Source organism: Knufia obscura, assembly GCF_036327395.1.
Source record: "Knufia obscura strain CCFEE 5817 isolate CBS 148926 chromosome Unknown scaffold_6, whole genome shotgun sequence".
Lineage (NCBI taxonomy): Eukaryota > Fungi > Ascomycota > Eurotiomycetes > Chaetothyriales > Trichomeriaceae > Knufia > Knufia obscura.
The window spans coordinates 1,536,079-1,561,815 of NW_027042692.1; the positions used below are offsets into that span (position 1 = coordinate 1,536,079).

Below are 25,737 nucleotides of genomic sequence, written 5' to 3' on the forward strand. Positions count from 1 at the left end.
CGAGACGGGAACCCCGAAACATGATTATCTCGAAGACAAGGCCGTCAGGCAGCTCTATTCGGTTCATTCTTCAGAGTGAGGCAAGAACAATCGGCCAACTTGAAGATCAACTATTAATCTTCAACATGAAGATCATACCAGCCATGGAAGGCGCATGCATCATGGTCGGCGCTTCCAGTCAAACATTGTCTGCACACCCGAACTCGTTTTCTCTATCCCTTTTCCTTCTAAACCCACCACATATCAACATATCGATATACTTCTATCCAGTACATATTTCTCCCCTCACAGTACTTCAGGGAACCCACAACATTGCTAGCAATGGCCACAGCACCCTCCGAACCTAAAAAGCCGTCCGCAGGCCCATCTTTCTATCCTCAACTCTCCGGATGGCTTAGTGCTCTCAACAAAGCTCCTCCAACACATGCCGAAGCAAGCCAGCCGTCAATCAACGTCGTACCACCCTCTGCATCGAACGCCTCCGGCACCTCGAGCCCCCCTGCGGCTGCACTTCCTTTCGATCAGATCCTGTCACAAGCCAACTCACAGCAGGCTTTCAATCTGCCCTCAGGTGTCCTCTCAAGAGAAGCTGTGGCCCGAGAAGCACTGAATCTTGCAGTTCAGACTCTTCCACAGGATGAGGAGCCTCCGAAGGGCAAAGCTAAGGCGAAGTCCAGGATAAGACGACTCCTGCTAAGCAAGTTTGTGCTCAAGATGCTGTTGGGCAGAACGTTGGCTGACTGGGTGTACCCATGGATCCATCCGAAAGCCCGGCCAGGACAATCAACTATGTGAGTGTGAGGCAAGGCTCAGGATTCTGTGTTTGAAACCAGGGGACATTTGAAGTGGGAATGTGCAGCTAAGAATCCAGTGGGCATAAAACCATGACAATATTTCTGCCGAAAAGTCACAGCTCAACGATCCTCGTTCAAAGAGGCAAGAATTCTGCTGACTGCTTGCCTTGTCTGCAGCAACTCGGCGTCAGGTCCGCGCTCAATGTGCTTCAGCTTGACATTCTGGTGCAACGATACGAGCTCACCCGCTCTTTCTAGATCGTGGTCAATATCCTGAAAGTGGTCCGCCTGGTCTTCATTGAGCGAGGTCGCGGGTTGTTGGTCCGGTTCTTGGATATTCTTGTGTACCGATACCAAATTGATAGCTGCTTGATGTGGACAGACGCTGAGCGACTTCAGGTCTGACAAGAATGCTGCCACCTGCATGACTTTTATCCTTCTCTTGTTCTTTGGATCGTTCAGATTGACAATACGCGGGTCATCAAAGACATGTAGAGTAGTTAAATTGATAAGAGACAACAAATGGCTTGGGCTCTAAAGCTATGCCCGAAGTAGTCTAGGGCACTAGTTCGTTGCGGGACCCACACCTGAACGCGTCTTCAAGTTGTGCTTCCGTTCCATCACCTCATTTTCCTTCATTGTTCTCCTGTGGGCTTTACATCGATATCTTCAATACAGTCGCAGGTGACGTTCCACGACATAGAGTCATGCCGCACATGGCTTAACCTTAGGCTATCTCAAGTACAAACCTCAAGTCTAACCTCGGATCCCGCTTCTGAAACTCAGACTGGCTCTCTCTGCTCCATGGCATAGGTTGCGGCGCGCCAGAAGGTATTCTCGACCGGCGCTCATATGTTTCAACCGGCCCCGAATTGAGTCCACTTGGCCATGTTTCTCGACTCCTATATGCATCCGGACTTGGTGCTTGACTTCTGAGAACCCTCTGCTCGAAATCAAGCAGCTCATGTTCGCCCATTGAAAGCGTCGGAGGTGTCGCCGGCGGAGTCTGTGGCCACGCCAAAGGTGGTTCATCTTCGATCGAATCGACTATCTCCCTCTCCTGCTGACTCCTAATGACCGCTCTTCCGAGTGACTGGTCGGCGGTCTGAGTTGCAGCTTGCTCTGGGGTGCTACTGTCCATAATCGTCGGAATCATCAAACTATGTGCTTCCGGCGAGACGGCATCAGGCTCACAGTTGATCGACGTTGATATCCGGAACCTGTTGTTTAGATCCACGCTTGCCTGGTTGGCCATATCGTTAAGGCTAGGCACCACTGACCTGGTGCTGTACTGCTCCTTGTTCTCTGCTAGCGATTTCTCGACTACAGCCGGCGTCAATGGCGTCGTGAGCTCATCATCCTCGCTCGATACAGCTCTGACAGCATCACAATGCTCGCAAAGATACGGGAATAACCAGCACTTCTTGTTCCTTCGATGATGCTTGCTACCCATAGTTTGGCAGAGGCCTGAGCTCTGGAGGCAGCATACACGATCACTTTTCGGGTCGTTCTTTGGATGCATGGGGACTCCTGGCGCGCTCCGCAGTCTCTCCCGGTACTTCTGTCGGAACACCCTTCTCCACGCCCGTTGCTTTTCGTCGGCTTGACGCTTTAGCGGCATGACTAACCTCTAACTTGAACACGATCTTTCCTGTGTTAAGTAGAGATTTGAGGCAGTCAGCTAGACCTTGGTTCTGGTCGAGCAACTGCTTTGCTTGGGGTGCCTGCTGTTTCGGCGTCTGTGGCTGCTTGGTATACTCTGAGGCTGTTCGGCTCAAAAGGCTTCCGAAGATCCTGTTCGAGTTTCGGCGTACTGCTTGATCGGAGAGATATCGGCGGGACAGTAAGGGATGGTAATGTGTCAGTCTTCGTATTGGCATGATTAATCTGTGTTAGGACCAATCTCGAAACGGTGCTTCGAATAGCGCTTCCTGGCCTCTACATGGCGCCCTTCAAGGTATTATATGCGCGATGTGTGGCCTAGAGCACAAAGAAGCTTCCTCGATCACCAAGCCTTTGTCTTTCCGAATCCGGACCATGAGCATGATCTGCTCGCAGCAAAGATCTGACCTGGCCTCATAGCGCCTGTTCCCGATAGCGCTTCTGCGATCACTCGATTCCATGAACAGCCGCCGTCGTTGCTATGTGTCTGACGGGGTATATGGTTGCTGGCTTGTGGAGCGGGGTGGTCCGTGCACAACCACGTGGACTAACCTATACTAACAGCCATTAACTCTGAACAACCCGAGCTAGACTCGCACTGTGATCACCATCTCGACACGTTGCAGAGATCTAATTAGTGGCTGTTATATTCCTTCCATGAAGAGGGCAAGGGGTCTGCGTTGAGCACGTGACCGAGGAGACCCATCCCGCTACATAAGACTTTCCGCCTTCGCATCTACTCTGGAAACCTGTCACTGGCACTAAGAAGATGGGCAGTACGATATGTCAAACTCATACCTGTGTTTGTACATTCGACTTGTGACTGCGTTGCATTATGCCGGTCACTGGCAGACCAATCAGATCAGCGTACCACCTCCTTCCCCATTCTAACTTCACATACGGAAAGCGTTTGTGATGTGCATTTCCTGGTTGGGACTGATCTTGAGGGTTTCGGATCACCTCGGTCACCATGAAGCAGATCGAAACGCGTGGCTCGGGGCGTCACTTGCCAGAAAAGCGCGTCCTTAGATCACACCATTCCAAGGTAGGAGGCTTTCACTTCTCAAACACCCCTCGAAATGCCTGAAAAGGTAAGGCTAGCTCCAAAAGTATTTCCCACGTGCCTTGCACTTCTGGGCGGGATGATCTTCACAGTCCGCTGCAGTGATGAAAAGTCCTCTGCTATTATTGCGACCTCTTCCACATTTCTTTTCCGATTCCTCCTCCCAACTTTCTCCTGGTCAATCTAACGAGTCAACCATTTCAAGAAAAGTTGACCCTCTCATCCAATATCTGTTTCGAGCATTGCGCACGTCGCACTGCTCACCAAAGTATCAAACTCATTATCTGAACTTTTCGTATCAACTGCCGTGGCGAAAGAGAAACCTCAGCCTAACAAAGGGGTTAACGGCGACGCCAATATGGCAACACTGCCATCCAATAACCAATCGCTCCCTACCGTGAACCAAGTAAGCGAACTTGAAACGTGATATTTGCTCAGCTAAGCCGTGATTCAGTCATCTAGCACCATGTCATCTTCGCAACCCCCGTCGACATCCGCTTCAATAAAGCCGGAGTCCGGGCCTATTGGCGCAGACGCAAAGGCTGCTACACAGGGAGCCAAGCCAATGTCTAGTGAACATGGTCAAGACTCGACAAGTCCGGAAGATTTGGGAAAGTTCCTACAAATTCTACTCGGGGACACTTGCGCGCAATTCTTGGGTCATCAGCTTGCAAGATCATCTTCTCTAACACACCTTTCACACAAAGAGCAGCAGCACATAGTGCAGACCATCCTCAAGGTCTTGCCCGAAAATGGCTCGCCATCACAAACCGCCACACCCCAGTCATTCCACAATACGGCATCAAGCTCGATCCCGACACCTGATATATCAGCCTCTCGACCCTCTACGTCCTCTACCCCAGCCAGTGAGTCTCCGTCTCCATCTACGACATCGTCGCCTCGACCTGAGGCACCGCAACGAGCGCCGAAGCGAGCCCGAGTACATTACGATGAACCCAATGTTTCATCCCCGAAGCGAGCCCGAACAGATTATGATGGACCCAATTATTCATCGCACAAGCGTAGTAGAGTTGCATCCGAGAGCAACAGTGCATCAAACCCTACGCCCACAGATAGAGGCACCCCCAATACAACACCAGAGCAACAATCTAAAGCCACACCATTCTCTCCCTCTCCAGTATTGGGCAAGCGAAGCATAGATGAGATGACGAGCGATGGTAGTGACAAGGAAGAGTCGCCTAGAAAAGTCAAGTTGCCCAAGACACGCGCGCTCCCAAAAAAGCACGTTTCTGCGAAGCCGCTCTTACTTCCCATGAAGGAAGCGATGGCGAAGGTTCTCCTTCCCGCCACGAAAATGATTAGGAGGCGACAGGCGCGTGAGGCTCAGCGGCTCGCAGTTGAGAAGAGGTTCAGTGTCAAACGTAACAAATATGTCCTCAAGCATAAAATGTTCGACGAACATGGAGAATGGCTCGCAAACCAAGAGCCCTTCGATGATTATCGGGTCCTGGAGTCGTCGAAACGAGACCTGCTTTGCGAAGCAATTGCTAAACTTGAGTGTAAAGGTGGCAAACTGATGTTCGACACCAACCTAGTTGGGCTGTCATACGCTAAGGATTTGAAGGCGGAAGGTGGTATTGCCAATACTGGCGCGGCAACGAACGCGGGCGACAAAAGCGATGTTTCACCAGTCGAAGCTCAACAAGAGCCTGAGCATTGCAAGCCTGAATCAGTTGCCCAGTCCAAACCTGAACCAAACCCTTCTGGATACTTCTGCAAGGAGGATGCTGAAGCAGAGTCTTTCACTGGGGACTCGAAGAAAATCCCAGAGCAGAGCGAGTTTGGACCACCCGCACGTGCTGTGTCCATCTCAGAATCTCAAGATGATATTCAAATGGACGAAGTCGAAGAACAACCACTCACTCCGAACTCATCAGCACCGAGCTCTCCACAGTCTCAGAGTTCTAGTTCGTCCCGTTCAAACACGGGTTACTTGACTGATAATACTGAAATGTCAGACCTTGAAGAAAAAACGAGGCTCTATTCAGGAGTTGGGGAACAGTCTGCGAACAACGGGGAGAGAAAGACTCCTAACTCGTTATCTGATGCTGATAGAATGGTGACGCAGCCTGAAGGAGCCGCCGAACAACCTACACAAATAGCCCGGGATGAAGTGATGGAAGATGTGCCCGAGGAAGGGGAGACCATGGATTATGAACCTTCGACAACGACACAAGTTAGCACTCCAGCTCCAAACGGCTCTTTCCCTCCACCATCGTTACCTGTCTCGAATGAGAACTCAAACCAGAACCCACAATCGCTCTCGAGCAATCCCAACAATCCTCTGCCTCCTGTCCATGGAAGCCCTGTTAGCAATGATGGCGCAACGCCCAAAGCTTCCGACACCACAACACCCGAACACGATCGTTTCGCAGACTTCCAGGCTTATCTCAGGTCAGCCAGAATTCGTCTTCGTGATGACTCGGATTCATATCCTTACGGAAACCGAAAGCTAGTAGACACCACAGTGCCAGGTGTGGACAAGGCTATGGATCACCTCATTCGTCTTCTGCCACATTACGTACCTGAGCGATTCCGGTCTTTGGTTACCAACCTAGTCCAACAGTGCCATGGCGTGTATCGTGATCCTGAATATACTCGTACCATGAGTCAAGGCCCGAGGATTGTGGAAAACATCAAGGACGGGCTACTGATCAGTCCAAACTGGCGGCTCCCATCACGCCCAATCCCGAATATGTCCGCACAACACTCTTCTGCAGCTTGCAAGAAGTTCTACAATGAGCTATGGGAACTCTACAATTCGGACGATGGCCCACAAAAATGGAAGGAATTCTTGAGCGTCTGCTTTCAGCACGGTTTTCACCCGAAAGACATGTTCTTGCTCAACGACAGTGGCAGCTATTGGGCGTCTGAAGTGCTAGAAGAAGCTACCAAAGAGCCAATGCAGGACAATGTTGTGCTTGACGATCTATTTGCGAGAGACACTCTTGGCTTGGACGTTGAAGTGTTCGACGGGATCCTGAACCCAAGCTCTGAAGCACAAACTTTGTTCAACAAACTCAAGGACACCGGCATGGTTCACCAACTGAGGATGGTGCTCTCCAACACCTTCTCCCCGGAAGACTGTATGGATGATGCACAGGACTTCCATGATGCGATGTTCCAAGCAGCAATCTGCTGGTCAGATAACCACACTTTTCTCAAGAGCTTCTTCCGATGGGCTAAAGAGATGCGAAGCGACATCGACATCAACAACAGAGACGATATGACAGAACATGAGTGGGATGAATTCACATGGGTTGTTCGAAAACTTGAAGAGCTCATTGCATTCCGATACCCAAGATCCAACAAGTTCGGAGTGCTCAGCCCACTGAAGCCGGCTATGGGATCCGCAACGGTCGACACAGACGAGTCAGACGATTCAGATAATTCAGACAGCGATGATGATGATGATAGTGCTAGCGACCACGACGACGGCGACGAGAAGGAGAGGTCAAACTCAGACCACGGCTGTGCTCCAAAATCCAGCAAAGGTGCCATCTGGGGCGACCGAGAATCGAAAGGCAGCCTTGCCATACCCGGCTTCAATCCATCGTAATGATCCATCCAATGAGAAGAAGACATGCCTTCCAGCTGGGCACAACGAAATAATGTCCTCAACAAGTACAGCATAGATGCAGGAGAGCTTATACCATTTCACTGTCGATACACAAGATATGGTCTGCGCAAAATTTTCCGAGCCATTGGCAAGAAGAAGAGCCTGGCGTCAACTCGGGTCAGCATTGTTGAATGCTGCTGAGTTGACACTGAAGCTTCTACTCATTTTGTCATGGTCCCGTTCGATTCCAAGCTGAGAACATCACGAACACAAAGATGCACTTACATGATCAAGGAGAGAAGCGTCATCGGCGCCAACTTGGATCAGCCTTTGTGAAGGTTGCTAAGCTGGCACTGACGGAGTTTCTACTCTTTTGGTCATGGTTCTATTCAATCTCAAGCTGAGGAGGTTATGATCACAAAAGCAAAAACTGGCAAGAGTCTGAGACAGAAACGGAAAAAGTGACGAGCGAGGTGGGTTGAGAACGCCTCAAGAAGATACGAAAAACACAAAGCAAACTACATGATCAAAGGAGAGAAGCGCTGTTGGTGTCATCCCGGGTCGGCCTTGTTGAAGGCTGCTGAGTTGGCACTGATGAAGCTTCTACTCCTTTGATCATGGCCCTATCCGATCTCCAGCTGGAGATAATACGAATCCAAAAGCAACAACTGGCAAGAAGACAGAACCAAAAAAAAAAAAAGAAATGAGCGAGATGGGTCGAAAACACCTCAAGAAGAGGATGAGGGGACCCTCGAGTGACAAAACTGATATCTAATTATGTTTGGCATTCAATAAGCAGATGAGGAAAAAGGCATAATGGACGGGGGAGCAAATATCGAACAAAGATGATGATGGTGGTCGACATCACCCAAAAGGTCGAATGTATGTAAGTAGGGAAGATGAATGCGGCAAGTGCGAGAAGAGCAGAGTGTATAAGTCAAGAAGACGGATGCAAGTGCTCAAGAAGAGCAATGTACACGAGCGAAAAGAATGGATGAAGAAAGTCACACGAGAAGAGGATCGCGGAGACAGCGAGAAGTTTTTCAACACTCCTGTGGTGTCACACCTTCTCAGTCAACGGTAGATGAACATAAAGGATGACAGGCGTAACGCAATCCTCTACATCGAGGCATAAAGGCGAGCCTGTATCACGGCCAAGATATCAATCGGCTTGTGAGCGTTTCGAGTTATGTATCCTCGAGACCATCCTGTGTATGATAGAATAGTAGAAGGATAGATAAGCTCTGCAATAAATTGTGCCTACCATCTTGCTCTGTTTTCAGTACTTGAACGAAGTTTCGCAAGCTATCGCTGGTCTTAGTCAGCGACGTAAGCGGAAACGAGCATGTCGACGTGGAACAGGCCACAACATTCGTTCACATTGCGATATTGCAGTATGACCGCTATCAATATGTAGTAAGATGGCTGGCCTGAGGATCGTTGGTAATCCCTTCGAAGCTGAGAAGTATATAGTGGTCTTATGTCGAGGGCGCCGACTACATTGATACAGCACAAATCGTACAGCAGTCGGCCCGAGGCACGTTATCCAGACGGGAACAGAGACCTGCGTAATTCAATATGGATGCATTCGAGAAGAGATCATTTACAGTGACCAGAGGCTACACATACAGCTACTACATCTCACCTTCCACACATAAGACAGATCCGAATGCACCTACACTCTTCTTCTGCCATGGCTGGCCCGACGACGCTCGATACTGGCAGTTCGTGGCACCGAAGCTCTTGTCCCTCAAGTTCCGCATCCTGATCCCCGATCTACTCGGCGTCGGCGAATCCTCGAAGCCAAAGCACATAGCAGCATACAACTTCTCCTACCTCACCAAGGACTTCGTAGACATTTTCGATCACGAAGACATCACGAAGGTCATAGCGATAGGTCACGACTGGGGCTCAGGCGTCGCCTCACGGGTCTACCTCTACGCTCCAGAACGTGTGGTGGGTCTGATTTTGCTCAATGTCGCATACAGCCCGCCTTCTGAAGAACCATTTGACGTGGATGTCATGAATGAGATGACGAAGAAGTTCGTTGGATACCCACTCTTCACGTATTGGCACTTCTTTACCTCCGAAGAAGGCACAAGACTGATGTCCGAAAACCCTGAGAAAGTCTGGGAAATCTGTCACGGCGTTGATGCAGACATGCACGGAAGTTGGATGAAGAAGATGTTTACTGTTGAAGGCGCGATGCGTGACGTGATCCTGGATCCTCATCCGGTTGAGCTGAAGGGATATGCCCAGAATGAAGAACTCAAGAGGGAGTTCGTAGATAGGGTGAAGCGAGATGGGTTTGGAACGTGGCAGAATTACTACCATGCTTGGAAGGATAACCTGCAGTATGAGGCGGAGAAGGTGGGTGTGCCGAAGGATCTGCACAAGATCGATCTGCCGGTGCTGTATATTGGATGTTCTGGCGATACGGCGGCTAGACCTGATAGTATCGCTCCTGCGAAAAGTGCTAGGCTGTTGCCAGATCTGGAGGAGGTGTTGATCGAGAGCGGGCATTGGTGTGCGTTTGAAAAGCCGGAGGATGTCGCGAAGGCTATCAAAGGTTTTCTGGAGAGGAGATTTTGAGCTTGTTGGACACGACATGAGGTTGAGAGGGTCTGTGGTGCACAAACACAGGTGCGACATTAGACGATATTATCGCGGATGTGCTTGAGTTAGTTTCGTGCTTGCCTCATGAACAGAAACGAGAACACTGCGAGTGCACATATTCATTCGTGCCTTCCTGCTGTCCGTCCAAAGTTTTCAAACCCGACGTTTTACTTCTCGGCTCCGTTCCAGTCAACCAATTCCAAGCCCTGTTTCTCCTTGTCAGGACCATGTGGCTACACGTCCTACCATTACCGGATTCTCTGATTCCAGCCCTCAGAACTTGTCATCCTGTTAGCGGTTACTAAGTCCCTTGAGCGCAAATAAGTCCAATTTACGGATGAGCGACAGGAATATGGTAAAAGCCAGATACTTGGAAGAACTGAACTCACAACAAGCACAACAATTTCGAGTCGCGATAAGAGTCTCGGCGATCTCTCGGGGTCAGCTGCGACTGGAACCTCTGACCTCGGCACAATAATCCAAGTTTGGCTAGGCCTGATCAGCACCCCGGACTGTCAAGCTGTCAGACTGTTACGGAACAACGCTCTGACATTTTGAAGCGAAGGGGAGTGATGAGGACTTTTTATTGCTCCTGTGGATAATGTCACCTATCGTGTCATATACTCACGACATGGAAGTGTTTCCTATAACCAAACGCACGGCGGAGAATGCAGCTCAAGGTTCTGGTTCCTCGTTAGCTGCCCTCCTGAAGAAGCCCATCGATTTGGCTTCTGTGGGGAGCCCACAAAGCCCCAGACTAGACCTCCTTCTTTCGCAGCCAATGACACCATCAGGAATATCGAACCGGCCACTTCGAATCGAATGCTAACTGGTGCTACTCCGTAAGGTCCTGACATAGCTCAGCTTACCTCGTGGAACATGCTGTAAGCTCGGCTTACACCGTCATGGTCTTTGACCGACTCGGAGACAAGGATCGCGCCGACTTTCTTTATCTTTACCATTTGTGTCGAGAATCTGTCATTTGTCTTTGCTTGTTATTGCGCTGTGCTACTGGGGGACACTTACTTGCCGCAGTTCTAACCGCTGCCATATCCATACGCAGCTCGACAGCGGCCGAAGATGCCTTTTCTTCCGCCCAAATGGGTTCCGGAGTGCCCAGAGGTACCGGACACTCTCTCGATCCCCGAGTTCATGTTCAATGAGGAGCATGGCCGAGCTCCATACTCGAAGTCTAAAGATTCCTACGTGTGTGGTATTACAGGGAGGAAGATCAGTGCGCAACAGCAGAAGGAGGAGTACACCTATATTACGAGGGCACTGGCGAAAGAACTTGGGTGGAAGGTCAACGATGGCACAGAGTACGACAAGGTCTGCGGTGTCTTTGCCTTGAACACCATTGATGTAATGACCTTGAACTGGGCTATACATCGCTTGAACGGCATCTCTTCACCAGCAAATGCTGCATACAGTGCTGATGAGCTGCGGTATCAACTTGTGAACGCTGAAGCTAAAGCATTGTTCACCGTGCTGCCTCTTCTAGATGTTGCTCTTACGGGCGCGAAGAAAGCTGGCCTCGATCGCTCCAAGGTTTACCTACTTCCAATGCCGGGCGACGACGAGTCCAAGTATCCCAAAGATATCAAGACATTCGGGCAGCTGCTTGAAGCCGGCAAGAAGCTACCAGAAGTGGAACCCTTGAAGTGGGAGAAGGGACAGGGCGCCCGTCAGACGGCTTTCCTCTGTTACAGCTCCGGCACCTCAGGTCTGCCTAAGGGCGTCATGATCTCCCACAGAAACGTGATCGCCAACACACTTCAGATCAAAGCATACGACAGCAAACATAGAGCACAGCAGGGTGAAGACTATCACGAGGCTGCACTGGGTCTACTACCTCAGTCGCATATCTATGGCTTGATCGTTATCTGTCACTGCAGCACTTACCTTGGAGACTCTGTCATCGTTCTGCCAAAGTTCGAAATCAACAGCTACCTGAATAGCATACAGAAGTACAAGATCAACACACTCTACATCGTGCCTCCAATCATCATCAACATGGTCAAGCAGAAAGACCTGTGCGCCAAGTACGACCTCAGCTCAGTAAAAGCCATCTTCACCGGCGCAGCGCCGCTTGGTGCAGAAACCGCAGAGGACTTAAGCAAGCAATATCCAGCATGGCGCATCCGGCAGGGCTACGGTCTAACAGAGACCTGCACAGTCGTCTCCTCTTCGGCTCCGAATGACATCTGGTTCGGCTCTTCTGGTTCGCTGGTACCAGGATTCAAGGCTAAGGTTATGACGATCGAAGGCAACGAAATCACCGGGTATGATCAGCCAGGCGAGCTTTTAGTCAGTTCGCCGTCAATCACGCTTGGATATCTTAAGAACGAAAAGGCCACGAAGGAGACGTTCGTTGATCTCGAGGATGGAAGATACATGCGCACAGGTGACGAGGTGGTCTTCAAGAAGGCACCATCTGGGAACGAACACATTTTCATCGTGGATAGGATAAAGGAGTTGATCAAGGTCAAGGTATGTCCGCGTATATCATAAACCCGTCTCTTGAGTGCGCTAACACATTCGTAGGGTCTGCAAGTTGCACCCGCAGAACTCGAATCCGCCCTCCTTTCCCATCCCGCTGTAGCCGACTGCGCCGTCATTCCTGTCCCCGACGACAGATCAGGCGAGCTCCCGAAAGCATATGTCGTCAAATCGAATACTGTGGGCCTGGAGGAGAGCGACGTAATGGTGAAGCGGGATATTCAGAAATACATTGAGAAAGAGAAGTCAAGACATAAGTGGTTGAAGGGAGGCGTGGAGTTCATTGATGTGATACCTAAAAGTCCGTCTGGCAAGATTCTCAGGAGGCTGTTGAGGGATAAGGATAAGGCGGAGAGACAGAAGAAGGGTGCCAAGTTGTAGTGCGGCTTTGGTCACCCATCTTCTGGACAGGAGCGCCTTTGCGTGCTCCTGGGCAGAAGATTGACACGAGTGTTAAGGGGACAAGAGGCATGCTGGATGTACAGCTATATCGAGAGATCACGAGTTCTGACCATAAGCGATCAATTTCATGTATGATACCTACTGTACCCGTGTTTCTGTCGATAGTTATCTTAGTAAGTCTGAAAACACACTGTCTTCCAGATTTGTATCATGCTTTATAAGTTAGAACTTAAAGTTGTAAAGAGTGTCATTTTGGAAAGCCTGCCGATGAAGATGCTGCTTTATCCCAGCGCACACCACCCCAATAATACTACTCCTTTCTCCCTCTTGGTCGGACCGTCTCGCCGAACTAGTGTCGCCGGTCGATCCTTCTCCGTCCCTCCATTGTCTCCCCCCTTTAAGGCCGTTCTTTCCTCCTTCGCACATTGGCTGCTTCCCTTGCGGACACCGGCCGGCGCCTGCTTGTGTGTCCTGCTCGTGCCTGTCCCCCGCATGATCGTACCGCCCTCCTCGTCCATCACCTCCCAAGGTTTAGGTCCCATCTTGCTTGTCTAGCATCGAGTATGAGGCATGAAAATCGGACTGGATCCACAGAGTCAAGAACTAAAGCTGTTCGGGACTAGCGCGCTTTGGGCTTGAGGTGAGTCGTGTTGGTACCTACTACTCTAAGTAGGGGGTGCTCCCAGCTACGCGGTATCATTCACTGAACGAACAGCTTGATAGGACTCTATCGGATGGAGGTTATGGTCCCACAGCAGATCGCTATCGACCCGCCATCTAGCTAAAGTGAACCATACAGTAAAAGGCCAATGCACGACTGAGGCACGAATTTGTCAATCTCACCGCGTATGATTGTCGCGGTAACCACAACTTCTAACACTGTCGATATTCCTCAACCAATACAAGCCCGTCTTCAACTTCACCGACATGGCAAGTCTCGCTTCTCTCACTTTGCTAGGTCTACCCGCCGAAGTACGACTTCTTGTCCTCAAGTACGCCCTGATGAATACCACAGCCGAACCTGAAATCGACTTGTATTTATCAAACGATGACAGTTTCGACGACGCTCAAGACAGCGAAGCTTCCATCGGCGATACCATTGACGACCGCGGTCGGAGTTCTTCTCTCAAATGGAAGGCTTTCAATTGGGATGTTCAACGTCCACTTTTCTGTGTCTGCAAACAAATACGCAACGAAGCTAGAGACTGCTTTCGAATCGAAGTGACGATCTCAAGGACCCTAAGATGCCATGCTACAAAGCGTGACACCGGCGAAGTCTGTGTGAAACGATTTCTAAGGGCTGATGGACGCGAGATCGAATGGGACGGTAGTCCAACCGAGCCGGGAGTACTGAACGATGACTACCGAGGTCTATTGAATGGCTTCTTGCGAAGATCTGTCGTGAAGCTCTCACTCTGGAACAAGTTTGGTGTTGATGGAGCTCATATCAACAGAGAGCAATTTCCGAACCTCGAGGTTCTCATAGTCGAAAGCCTAGTGCGGCCTGAGTTTGTTGAGGAGGTGACCGAGGGTCGGATATACGAACCGGAGCTCGAGGCGGGACCGTCTTACCGGCTTAAGAAGAGGGAGACGCCATTCGATGTGAAAGCAGGAAAGTTTGATGCCATGCTCGTTGTACAAGCTAAGACCATCGCCAACGAGCATACGATGACGCGCATGCCATCGCTCAAGGACCGCGGCTTCAAGATCCTTATGGAGGTGAGATGTCACATCAGCGGGCATCCAAGTCATCCGGGCACTCAGTGGACAGCAGCTGCTGACTTGAGGCTTACCTTTGACTATGACACGAATGAGGTAGTGCGGAGGTGGAATTGGTGGCACAATCCCGCTTATGGGGAAGAGCCGGTACAGCAGCCTCATGAGCTGACAGCTGAACCGAGAAGCCCCAATTGACGATGGTGCAAAGCGTATGGGCTAGATCACGAGGCCGTAGAACCTTGTTCGCGGTACCTAGACCATCAAGAGCTGTCTCTCCGGTCCTAGCGTGTGTCGGGTCGAAGTAAAGTCCTGCAAGGCTCGACAGTCAGGAGGGCCAGGCTGGCACAGGTGCCAACTCTTCAGCCATCTCTGCCAACATCCATGGACCAAGGGAGGGCTATGCAGGCTAGACATGATAACTCTAGACAAATACAGTGGGCAACGTGCGTATGTAACGTCTTGCTCAACAACTGAAAAATGTCAAATCCAAAGATATTTAGTGCGCCTCATCGACCTGCGGCAACGTATTACATATCATCAGTCTCTTTACTCATACACCAGGTTCTTCAATGATACTTAGACCAATGCCACTTCTCAGTCCGAGCAATAGAACAAAATCTAGGCAATCGCCATCCAGGGTATCGGTTCCTTCCTCCAATACCTTACGACATCAGCACACCTTGCAGTCCCCCTGCAGTATCCGATCCACACCACACCGCCTATGAGACTAATGGCACAATTCTACCGGGATCCTCCCCAACCTCCACTTCCACATCTTCATCCGCCTCTCAACACCCCAGTCACATATCTAATCTAATCACCACCCAGTCCCATTCACAACCACACCACATTATCTCCCTCATCTTCGCTTGACAATCCACATCCACATCCACATCCCCGGCCTCCCCACCACCACCGCCACCCTACCCAGCTCCATCATAACCATAATATGGACGGTAGACCTTTCACACGAAACAAATCCCGCACATATTCGAAACCGACGGTATCAATATGCCGTTGTGTTCCCTATCCCCCTCCTCGCTCTAGATAGACGACACGCCAAACGTAAGTATAGAACCGCTCAACCCCACGCTCACATCCTCTTGAGAACGCACGCGCATTTCATCATCCTGTCGCCATAAGCCCAAGTACAAGGGTAAGTAAGCACAACGGTGGCGTCGTGGATGCTGACCGTGGCGGAGTCATATACTAGATGGTTAACTTCCGACATAGAAGTGGAGGGGAGGAGAGGAGAGACTATAAGCTCCAAGGTGTTAGGTTGGTTATGGGTGGGGCGCAGGAGAGAGAATGGGGACGTCATATTGCGTAGGCGATGTTGTTCACAAAATCCATGTGAATGCGTTGGTTATGTACTATGTTTCTCGGACGAATCACTGATGCAGGCTCAAAAGTCGCTACCACTTTGTTACGATGCGGACGAGGGACTTGACAGTGGGAGTGCTGGCACCCGCCAGGAAAACAGACTGAGCGCAATAAGCACAACGTCTGCTGGGCAAACCGCCCACTTGCGCCCACTCCGATTCTCCATCGAAGAGCTACATAGACATCACGGCGTAACGACCGATTCTTGGCGGAATGTGAACAGGCAGTGGGGAGAGCATATGCAGACGGCGCGAGGTGCGATACAGACAGTGTCATGGAGGTAGCTCAGACGTGCTTGCGAATGTCTTACATTGTTGTTCTACATCTGTGGCATATGGTCCCAAATCGATGCAACCAATTGTCTGCAAGCACTTTTAATAATGTACAAGCTGTCCCTGGGTCAGAAGGATGTTCATCACCACCATTCCACCCTGTCTAATCTGATCCAGGCGGCTATTGCATCCGCCAAGCGTCCTCCATCTCCTCTAGCGACTCTCTAAGCCATGATACCTCTCAGGTTCGCGCCAAAGTCTCCTTCCTTAGCCGCGATCTCGAAGTATCCATAGATAATAGTGACAGCTAGCAGAATACCAGTTCCTGAACCAAGCGCACCAAGCATGTCAGAGCAGATGGACAGTGCACCAATGCATGCACCACCGAATGCAGCGGCAGTGGGAATAACACGCTTAAGTTCCTTGTACATACTCTGTTCACGGTGACCGGCCATAACGAGTCCCTGATCCTTGAGCTGCTTAGCAACGTCTCGTGGTGCGCTGCCCGAAACCTCAATCCATGTCTTGCTGAAGATGGCGCAAGTAATGATGATGAAGGAGGCATAGACGACTGTGTGGATTGGGTCGAGGAGGGCCTCGGTGATGTTGTGGGGTGGGGACATGTAGTATGCAATTCCTGAGCTGGCGAAGAGTTGAGCTGAGCCCTCTTTTGGTTCCCATTGGCCGATGAGCTTGACGAGGAGGTTATCTGGGAATCTGTTCCAGAGCATTTGGGAGATCATGAAGATGTTTGATGCGAGGGCGGATTGCAGCATGATGGGCATGTTGGAGGTGTAGAAGAGGCGGATTGGGTAGGAACCGCGCATGCCCCGTTGTCTGCTGCTCTTGACTGGGATCTCGACGCGGAAACCCTGGAGGTAGATGACTGCGGCGAAGACGGCGATTGTGCTGATCAGATTCATGATGTTTGGGAGATGAGGTCGGTAAAATGCCTCGCGGAGTGCTCGTGTCTTGTCTGGCCACGTGACTAGCAGATGGAAGAGGGCGATGACTGCGCCCTCGAACTCTTTGCCTCTGCCGGTATCGATTGTTGTTGGGGAGAAAGCGCGCCAGACGATGGACTCGCAGATACCTGTTGCGATAAACAGCGAGATACCGCTGCCCATACCGTAGCCCTTCTGGAGGAGCTCATCGAGGAGGATGACGACTAGACCGGCAACCACGAGCTGGACGATGAGAAGGAGGCAGATACCGGCACCGAGGTCGGAGGGCTGGCCATAGAGACCAGTGAGGACGAAAACGCAGGCCTGGCCGAAGGAGAGGATAATGGCGAAGAGTTTCTGGGCGGTCTGGTATAATTCGCGGTCGGACTTGAGGTCAAGGTTGACATCGATGAGATGCGTGCCGGCAAGAAGCTGCACTAGTTAGTACCCTGTTACTCGCAACTGTGGTTCTGTGCATACCTGGAAGACCATTCCTGATGAGATAATAGGTGTTGTTCCAAGCTCCATCAGTGTCCCCCTGTTACTTGCCAACATCATACGCAGCCAGTAAATCGGATCAGACGTGTCTGAGGAAACGATGCCATACAAAGGCATTTGGCTCATCACCAAGAAGATGAGGAGTGTGCACTATCCAATATGTCAGCATCTTGCTCCCTTCTTCCACATGCTATTGTTCTTACTCCTGTCCACATCAACTTCTGGTTAAAGGGGATTTTGGACTCGGGTGCTGCCACCTCGGGGAGGAGGGGCGTAAAGGGTTTGATGAGATCGAGAAATCGAACTGCGACACGTTAGCTGTGCCTGGTAGAAGCCATCTGGGTTCACTCACGGCCACTCATGATTGCTGTAGGCGCCTGCCTTCAGGTATCAGGTGGAAAGGAAAGATGTGGAAGTAGAGGTTGTGGTGTGAATCATGGAAGGGGGATGTCTTTCCAGGATATCTCAAGTTGAAGCTCTTTTGAAGATGGTTCAGCAACACCGTGGCATCACAGACGAATGCCAAGGAGACCAGTCGAACCAATCATGTCACTACGGTCGTGCGTTTGCCCCAGAGTGCAGTAGTAGACGAAAAAGGGGCTTTGGTCAGAGACAACATGCAGTACCGAATGGGATCCTATTCGTCGTGATGCTGCGGTTGATGGCCAGTCTTTTATATGTAGATCGATATTGGGACCTGCAATATCTATCGTCTAGTCTAACAAGAACATTTTAACCCTTTAAACGAATCGTGAATGTCACTAAATCGCAAATCCAAAACCATGAGGACGCCAAATGGATAAAGTGAGTGTTTTTGCATCTTGCGTGTAGCGTTTCATGATCCAAATCTAGGTGGAAGAACGAGGTATGAGACTTCTCGCCAAAGATCACATTACCTGATGATGGACCAAAGACGGGACGAGGTAGCACGATTAAAAGTCTCCCAGCGATAGAGATATCCTATGACAAACCAACGCTTGAATGCTCCTAACGCCGAACCCCATGCATGATCCGGGGTATCATCGAAGCACAATACAAGATGGGGCGAACATACGCTTGAAACCGACAGACGTTGTTGTCGTTGCAACTCATTCCTCAACAATTCCGGTGCTCATGACCGGAACACATTTCGTCGTCACCTATTCTCATGCTACCATTAAGTCGAATCCAGCTTCTCCTCCACGCTGTCCATGATTGCTCCTGTCTTAGCATCTGGCGAGCTTTGGCCCAGCTTGTTCTCTTGCATCTCCATAAGCGCGCCTGCGGCATCCTCGCGTGGTCCTTCTTTCATCTCCTCTTCTGTCTCCTTGGCCTCTTTGTCTTTCTGCTTTTCCTTGCGATCCTCGTCCAATAGTGGGATCTTGTTGATATCGCCCTCCTTGCCCTCACCATCAGTCGTCGGGTCTTGAGCAGGCGTCATAGACCCAGGTGAACCTTGTAGTCGTGCCATATCCTTCTTCATTTGTTCCAGCTCCTTCTGAAACTTCTTGCCAAACACGTCCATATAGTAGTTCGCACCATTCCAGACACTCCAGCTGAACACAAACATGAGGAAGCCCGCACTCGCGAACCGATACCAAAACCAGATCGGACAAGGTATGATGGTGAGTATGGCGTAGGAGTATTGAATGAACATAAATGCTGGCTCCTGGAGGACATCGGGCAAACCGAGAACAATCTTGCCAATCCAGGTTTTGGCATAAGACTTCCGAAGCCAAGTAAAGGATGTCGGGCGGCCAGCAGCAATCTGATCTCGGCGTCTGACTGTGATCAGGAAGTGATATGAGAGCTGCCAGACAGCGTAGGGCAAGGTGGCCCAGATCAGCATCGCGAGAAGGCTATAATGTTCAGGACTTGAAGGTGCCGAATACTTGATGTTGTAGATGGCAGGAAAGCGAGTGAGAAGGATGTCCGAGGGAGTGAGGTGGACCAGGCAGTGGAGCACAACAGGTGGCATGACATGAATAAAAAGCGATGTTACTTTGTCGAGGGAGTGAAACACGAGACTATTCCTCCACATGACGATAGCCACTGCGTTGTTCCCGTAGGCGAGGCAGTAGGTAGATATGAAGAGTCTTTTCGATCGCGGAAAGACCCAGATGGTCAATAGGCAGAGGGCGTTGACAAAGTAGCAGAGGTCCGCCAGGAAGTAGTGGTAGCCCTTGCGGTGGTAGGTGTAGAAGCGTATGGGCATGAAATAGGCGAACTGGACGGTGAACCACCAGTAAAAGCGTTCCGGTGCGGCGCCGATCAAGTAGCCAGAGATGAAGATGTTAAGGACGGCGGACATGAAGGAGATCTTCTCGCGGGTTGTGATGGTCACTGTCTCTGTCCAGCGCTTATTGACATCGTCGATGGATCTCTTCATGCGTCTGCGGTACTTGGCCAGCTGTTCGTCTGCGGTAGGCACTCTCTTGCGCCATTCTGCAACGGCCTTCTCGCGCGCATTGGTACCCTGAGATCTAATCTTCTCTTGATGCTTAGCCAATTTCTGCTTTTGAGCCGAGAGAGCCATCTGCCATTTCTCGAGTTTCGTAGGAAGGGCGAGGTTGTCGAAAATGTCGAACATGGTCAGCTTGTCCATGGGAGTCTCGTCCATCATGTCTTGTATATCTCTGGTGAAATACGATGAGGAATTTCTCGACAGCACCGAAGGGCTGCCCGGCGTCGAGGACATGTAGCCTGGCGTCAGAGGTTCCAGATAACTGCCATTATCCGCTGAGTCGGCCGTTGAGGTTGTGGACAAGATATCGCCGGCAGCCTTTTGGTCAAGAGCGACAGGCTTCGACTTTGTCCTTGAGATATCTGCTGACTCGGTCATGATGCTGGTCTTCGTTTGACCAAGACCACCACGGTCCTTAGCTTGGATGCCCGGCAAGGCTCACAAGGTGCCTGGGATATTTCCACCACCGAACGCAACCGAGGGTGGCGGACGTTGTGTGATCAGATTCAGAACAGAGGGGTGAAGGCGCCTGCAGGCAGATTAGAGTGCTGTTGGCATGAGGGGTGGAATAGCTATGTTGGTACTGTAGAGTATAGGCGCATGTCGAAACGAGGGCCGACCACGTTGGCTGTGCGGAAAACCAGAGTGGCTCTGATGCTGCCACTGTTGACAAGTTGACATCATCCGCACCTTTCCTGGGTCACCTGCCGGTGGTGCCTTCCTCGAACAAGCCTGGGGTTGATCACATGACTTCACTTTCGGCCTTTGACGCGTCTTCTGGCGCCCCTCCACTTTGCGACGCGTCTCGTGTGGCCCAGGAAATCCTTCACAGCTGCGATTCCATGTGCATGACCCTATCTCATCCTTGCGATCTCGCCGCTTTGCACGGTCGTACCTGTCGAGATGGGCAAACTTATGCGTCTTGAGCTGTTCAGTACGTGCTGACGAAAAGGCGATTATTGGCGACAGAATACTAACAGCCACAGACTTCAAATCCTACAAAGGTCATCACACACTACTATTCGGTGATGCTTACTTCACCTCGATCATCGGCCCAAATGGCTCCGGCAAGTCCAACTCCATGGACGCCATATCCTTCGTGCTCGGCATCAAGTCATCACATCTACGATCAGCACATCTCAGAGAGTTGATCTACAGAGGACGAGTCATCAGGAAATCAATCGCGACTGGGGATGCACAGGCCCGTGGCAACGATGAGGAAGAGAGCACTCAGACCAGCACTCAGGGTAATGACCCCAAGTCAGCCTGGGTCATGGCTGTATTTGAGGATGATGCTGGAGAAACTCAGAAATGGAAGCGAACAATCACTACAACTGGTGTCTCAGAGTACAGGATCAACGATAAAGTGGTGACATCGCAGCAATACAATGAAGCCTTGGAGACCGAGAACATCCTGATCAAAGCTCGGAACTTCCTGGTCTTTCAGGGTGATGTTGAAGCCATCGCCATCCAGAAGCCGCAGGATCTCACTCGACTCATCGAGCAAGTCTCCGGAAGCTTAGAGTACAAGGCTGACTACGACCGATTAAAAGCAGAACAAGATGAGGCAAATGACCAGCAGAGCCTCCAGGTCAATAGACGACGAGGTATCAATGCCGAGATTCGTCAGTACAAAGAGCAGAAGGATGAAGCAGACAAGTTCATGAAGAAGACTGAGGAGAGGGACAACGCTATTGCCACTCATATTTTGTGGAAGCTGTACCATCTGCAGCAAGATATCGAACGTTCTCAATCTGAGATACAGAAGCATCAGAATGAGGTCTTGGAGTTCCAGCGAGGCATGGAGAAGTTTAACAAGGCTCTCGAAGCTGCAAAGAAGGAATACACCGAAGCAGGAAGAGAAGTCTCCAAGAACGAGAAGAGCATCAAAGCAAAGGAGAAGGAGATCGAAGATCAGGACACCAAGCTTGTTCCCATTGATGAACAGATTAATCTATCTACCAAGCAGTTGACAAAATACACAAACCGCATACAAGCAATCCAGAAAGAGCGTCAGACTCAGGCTGATCAGATCAATTCTCTCGAGAAAGACCTCAAGACTGTCGAGAGGGCTCAGGCTCAGTGGCAGACCGAATGGGAGCAAGCTGCAGGTAGACAGGGTGGTCAGCTGAGTGATGCTGATCTCAGAGAATACAATAGACTCAGAGAAGAAGTCGGAAAGAGAGCTTCTGCTGACCAGAGCAGGGTCGCTGCCTTGAAGAGCGAGCGAGGGCCTCAGGAGGCAACGTATAATAACCTGAAGAACGCGGTAGACAGCCAAGAGTTCAGACTGCAAGCTCTCGAAACCGACAAGGCCCAAATTGATGAACGAAAGTCAACGTTGTCCGACACAGCTACGCAACTGCAGCAAGAAATCGATGAAAAGCGCAGGAAGCTTACGACATTGAGTTCACAGCGCCTGCAGACTGCAAGACAGCGCACCGAGCTAGACGAAAAGTTAGCTGAGGTTGCGAGAAAACTCCTCGAAGCAGACGATGGTCGGCGAGCAAGCGAGAAAGAGGTCCGAATCAGAGAGACTATTGCTACCCTCAAGCGAACTTATCCAGGCGTCAAAGGTCGACTGCACGAACTCTGTAAGCCCAAGCAAAAAAAGTTTGGTGAAGCCGTCAGCACTGTTCTCGGTCGGCACTTCGATTCTGTGGTTGTGGATACAGAAACAACCGCAAAGCAATGTATTGAGTACCTCCGGGATCAGCGAGCAGGCCAGGCCACCTTCATTCCACTGGACACCATCCAAGTCAAGGCAATTAACTCAAGCATGAAGGGCTCAGATCCAGGTGTGAGGCTTGCGATCGACACTGTCGACTATGACAACGCTCTTTCACGCGCTGTATCTTATGCTTGTGGTAACGCCATTGTGTGTGATACACTTGAAATCGCGAAGCGAATGGTGTACAACAAAGGCGTTGAAGCTAAAGCAGTGACACTCGATGGTACTGTTATACACAAAGGTGGTCTTATCACTGGTGGTCGAGGCAAGGACCAGAACACGCGTAGATGGGACGAAGCAGAAGTTGACAAATTGACAAAGCTCAAAGACCAGCTGCTCGAAAAGTTCAGCGCACTGCCACAAGATCGTGTGCAGATTGCGGAAGAGCAGACCTTGCAAAATGACTTGTCAGGTCTGGAAAATCAGCTTCGTTATGCTCAGGATGAAGTCGAAGCGTTGAACAGAAATATCGAAAGCAAACAGAGCGAAATCCGCAATGTCCGCAAACAACTCGATACCGATCGTCCGAAATTGAGCCAAGAGAAAGGCAAGCTTGATGAAATCAACCAGGACATTGAAGATTACTCAGACACTGTTCGAGAAGTCGAAGATGAGGTTTTTGCCGACTTCTGTGCAAGGCTAGGTTTCGACGACATTCGCGATTATGAAGCTCGTCAGGGATCCCTGCAGCAAGAAGCTTCTCAGAAGAAGGTCGAGTTCATCACACAGAAAGGCAGAATAGAAGGTCAGCTCAATTATGAGAAGACCAGGCTACAATCTACGGACGACCGCATTCAAGCTTTACAAGACAAACACCAACGCGACAGGCAGACCATTGATGAACTGAATGAGCAGAAGCAAGGCCTGCAGGATGACCTCGAGACGTTGAAGGACGATCTCGACCAACTTAATGCTAAGCTTGAGCAATCAAAGCAAAAGCAGCAAGCTTCGTCCGACAAACTGAACAAAGCTAGATCGGAAGTGCAGAAGCGAAGCAAGGATATGGAATCGTCTTTGAAAGCCATCAGCAGTGCTGAAGGAGAACACAGACGTTACACAGCAGGCAGATACACTGTCTTACGCCGCTGCAAGATTGATGACATCCAGATTCCTCTCACAGAAGGCTCTGCAACCTTGGAGCAACTGCCAATCAACGACCTCCCGCTAGTCGCTGAAGATGATCCCGACAGCATGGACGTCGATAGGGAGGATGAAGATGATCCAGCATCGTCAGCCTTACAGAAAAACCAAGTCTCTGATTATGGCATCGACGTCGATTTCAGCGATTTAGACGATGATCTGAAGGAGGACAGCTCATCTGATGCCGAAACACAACTGCAAGAGGCTATTGAGAAGATCAATGCACAGCTTTCGAAGATGACGCCTAATTCGCATGCTGGTACGCGTTTGCAAGCCTCCGAAGGCCGCTTGCGCGACACCGAGGCAGAGTATCGAGCCACACACGATCGATATGCTACACTCAGTAAAGAATACAACACCGTTAAGCGCAATCGAAATAACCTGTTCCTCAAAGCCTACAACCATATCTCCGAGCAGATCGAGCCAATTTACTCCAATCTGACACGGTCCTCTGAGTTTCCGGCTGGTGGTCGTGCTTTCCTGTCCGCAGATGAGGATGAACCGTATCTCGCTGGCGTCAATTACCACACTATGCCACCTGCAAAACGTTTCAGAGATATGGAGCACCTGTCGGGTGGTGAGAAGACCATGGCCGCGCTCGCACTGCTTTTCGCCATCCACTCATACCAGCCATCGCCTTTCTTCGTGCTGGATGAGGTTGATGCTGCGCTAGACAATGCCAATGTACAGAAGCTGGTCACTTATGTCAGGAATCATGCCGGTCCGGGTATGCAGTTCATTGTTATCTCGTTGAAAACTGGCTTCTTTCAGGGTAGTGAAGCCTTGGTGGGCGTCTACAGAGATCAGAGTGCGAATTCAAGTAAGAGCTTGACGTTGGATCTGAGGAAGTATACGTAGAACAAGGAAGCCAACGGCACGAAGGATGACTTATGGCAACGCAGCCGCTGGTGTGGATTGATGGCGTGAGGATGCAGCAGCATATTACGGTGTGTGGTGCTTTCTAAGCTTTTTTGCTTCATACCAAAATCATCTTGTACATGATGAGCTAGCTGTTCAGAACCAGAACGTGAGCAGATACGGCACAACAGTAGCTGAGCACCTGCTTGTAAGCTGAAATGAAGGGATGAATTCGTGGTCCGCTATGGTCACGTGCTCTCAATGGCAAAAAGGGGCTCAACCCTAATCTCTTCATCCATACTACGGTGCCACTGTCCGCAATGCAATTGTATCTCTTGCTCGGTTCACGATGTGTGTTAGCTTCTGTCACTGGCGTTGTTCCCGTTGCCTGATACTGACTGCTCGCTCGTTTCGACCGTTCTGATGAAAAGGGCTCACTGGGCTGCTTCACGCGGTAGTGCTATCACCCAACGAAATGCCTCTTCATGGCTGTCAATGCTCGGACATTTTGCACTGCAGACGAACTGGAACCGATGTTTGTGGTAGTATCGCAATCATCTATCGCCGCATCACTCTTCTCGTTCTCTCGCGGCTCTTTCAAGCTGAAAAAACCCATCTACCATTTTTCGACTTTCACTCTTCTTCACGCCTCCGCTTTCCCTCTCTGACAACACTTTACAGATGGCAGTGCAAGTAACTCCCAGCCCCACATGCTTTTTGGATCTACCGGTCACAAAACAACGGATCGAATATCACTGACCGCACGTGATCCTCGAATTGTGACTTCCTCCTTCCTGACATCGCGCCTTCTTCCTTCCCAGCTCTGTTACCTCTTTCCTCAAGCCGAGCCTTCAACTTACCTTGCCTTTTCAACCACGATCTCGATCAACATTGAACATCCATCCTTCGCATTGCGCAACCTTGCTTGACTTACCTAGCTGTCTCTTTCTTGGACTATTCACGACCTGCAAGTTGAAAACCGACTTGAAGGTCATTTTTTTTTTGGCGTGCGCTGTGTGTGTTGGTATGTTCTTGAGGACGAATGGAATTGCTTCGAAGTGTCTGACTTGCGCAGTATACTTGAACAGATACTATCGACACAGACCACGAATTGAAGGTGGTGCTCACTGCTG

At 50.4% G+C, this 25,737-nt stretch overlaps 10 protein-coding genes across 10 annotated transcripts; 6 read left to right on the plus strand and 4 right to left on the minus strand.

Moving 5' to 3' along the window:
• Positions 1–321: 321 nt before the first annotated feature.
• PMZ80_006060 (uncharacterized protein) lies at positions 322–795 on the plus strand (the record flags this gene model as incomplete). Its single annotated transcript, XM_064874475.1, has 1 exon — positions 322–795. The coding sequence occupies one exon, from the start codon at positions 322–324 to the stop codon at positions 793–795; it is 474 nt and encodes a 157-aa protein (XP_064730197.1).
• A 119-nt stretch (positions 796–914) lies between these two features.
• Positions 915–2,247, minus strand: PMZ80_006061 (uncharacterized protein; the record flags this gene model as incomplete). Its single annotated transcript, XM_064874476.1, has 2 exons — positions 915–1,320; positions 1,544–2,247. The coding sequence occupies 2 exons, from the start codon at positions 2,245–2,247 to the stop codon at positions 915–917; spliced, it is 1,110 nt and encodes a 369-aa protein (XP_064730198.1).
• A 40-nt stretch (positions 2,248–2,287) lies between these two features.
• Positions 2,288–2,674, minus strand: PMZ80_006062 (uncharacterized protein; the record flags this gene model as incomplete). The annotated part of the gene is made up of 1 exon (XM_064874477.1): positions 2,288–2,674. The coding sequence occupies one exon, from the start codon at positions 2,672–2,674 to the stop codon at positions 2,288–2,290; it is 387 nt and encodes a 128-aa protein (XP_064730199.1).
• A 1,311-nt stretch (positions 2,675–3,985) lies between these two features.
• Positions 3,986–7,099, plus strand: PMZ80_006063 (uncharacterized protein; the record flags this gene model as incomplete). The annotated part of the gene is made up of 1 exon (XM_064874478.1): positions 3,986–7,099. One exon carries the CDS (start codon positions 3,986–3,988, stop codon positions 7,097–7,099), a length of 3,114 nt encoding a protein of 1,037 aa, XP_064730200.1.
• Positions 7,100–8,677: 1,578 nt separating this feature from the next.
• Positions 8,678–9,691, plus strand: PMZ80_006064 (uncharacterized protein; the record flags this gene model as incomplete). The annotated part of the gene is made up of 1 exon (XM_064874479.1): positions 8,678–9,691. One exon carries the CDS (start codon positions 8,678–8,680, stop codon positions 9,689–9,691), a length of 1,014 nt encoding a protein of 337 aa, XP_064730201.1.
• Positions 9,692–10,795: 1,104 nt separating this feature from the next.
• PMZ80_006065 (uncharacterized protein) lies at positions 10,796–12,595 on the plus strand (the record flags this gene model as incomplete). The annotated part of the gene is made up of 2 exons (XM_064874480.1): positions 10,796–12,205; positions 12,260–12,595. The coding sequence occupies 2 exons, from the start codon at positions 10,796–10,798 to the stop codon at positions 12,593–12,595; spliced, it is 1,746 nt and encodes a 581-aa protein (XP_064730202.1).
• Positions 12,596–13,543: 948 nt separating this feature from the next.
• Positions 13,544–14,530, plus strand: PMZ80_006066 (uncharacterized protein; the record flags this gene model as incomplete). Its single annotated transcript, XM_064874481.1, has 1 exon — positions 13,544–14,530. One exon carries the CDS (start codon positions 13,544–13,546, stop codon positions 14,528–14,530), a length of 987 nt encoding a protein of 328 aa, XP_064730203.1.
• A 1,684-nt stretch (positions 14,531–16,214) lies between these two features.
• Positions 16,215–17,794, minus strand: SEC61 (translocon subunit; the record flags this gene model as incomplete). The annotated part of the gene is made up of 4 exons (XM_064874482.1): positions 16,215–17,366; positions 17,415–17,582; positions 17,636–17,736; positions 17,785–17,794. 4 exons carry the CDS (start codon positions 17,792–17,794, stop codon positions 16,215–16,217), a joined length of 1,431 nt encoding a protein of 476 aa, XP_064730204.1.
• A 794-nt stretch (positions 17,795–18,588) lies between these two features.
• Positions 18,589–20,253, minus strand: PMZ80_006068 (uncharacterized protein; the record flags this gene model as incomplete). The annotated part of the gene is made up of 1 exon (XM_064874483.1): positions 18,589–20,253. The coding sequence occupies one exon, from the start codon at positions 20,251–20,253 to the stop codon at positions 18,589–18,591; it is 1,665 nt and encodes a 554-aa protein (XP_064730205.1).
• Positions 20,254–20,778: 525 nt separating this feature from the next.
• Positions 20,779–24,604, plus strand: SMC1 (Structural maintenance of chromosomes protein 1; the record flags this gene model as incomplete). The annotated part of the gene is made up of 2 exons (XM_064874484.1): positions 20,779–20,809; positions 20,862–24,604. 2 exons carry the CDS (start codon positions 20,779–20,781, stop codon positions 24,602–24,604), a joined length of 3,774 nt encoding a protein of 1,257 aa, XP_064730206.1.
• Positions 24,605–25,737: the final 1,133 nt, after the last annotated feature.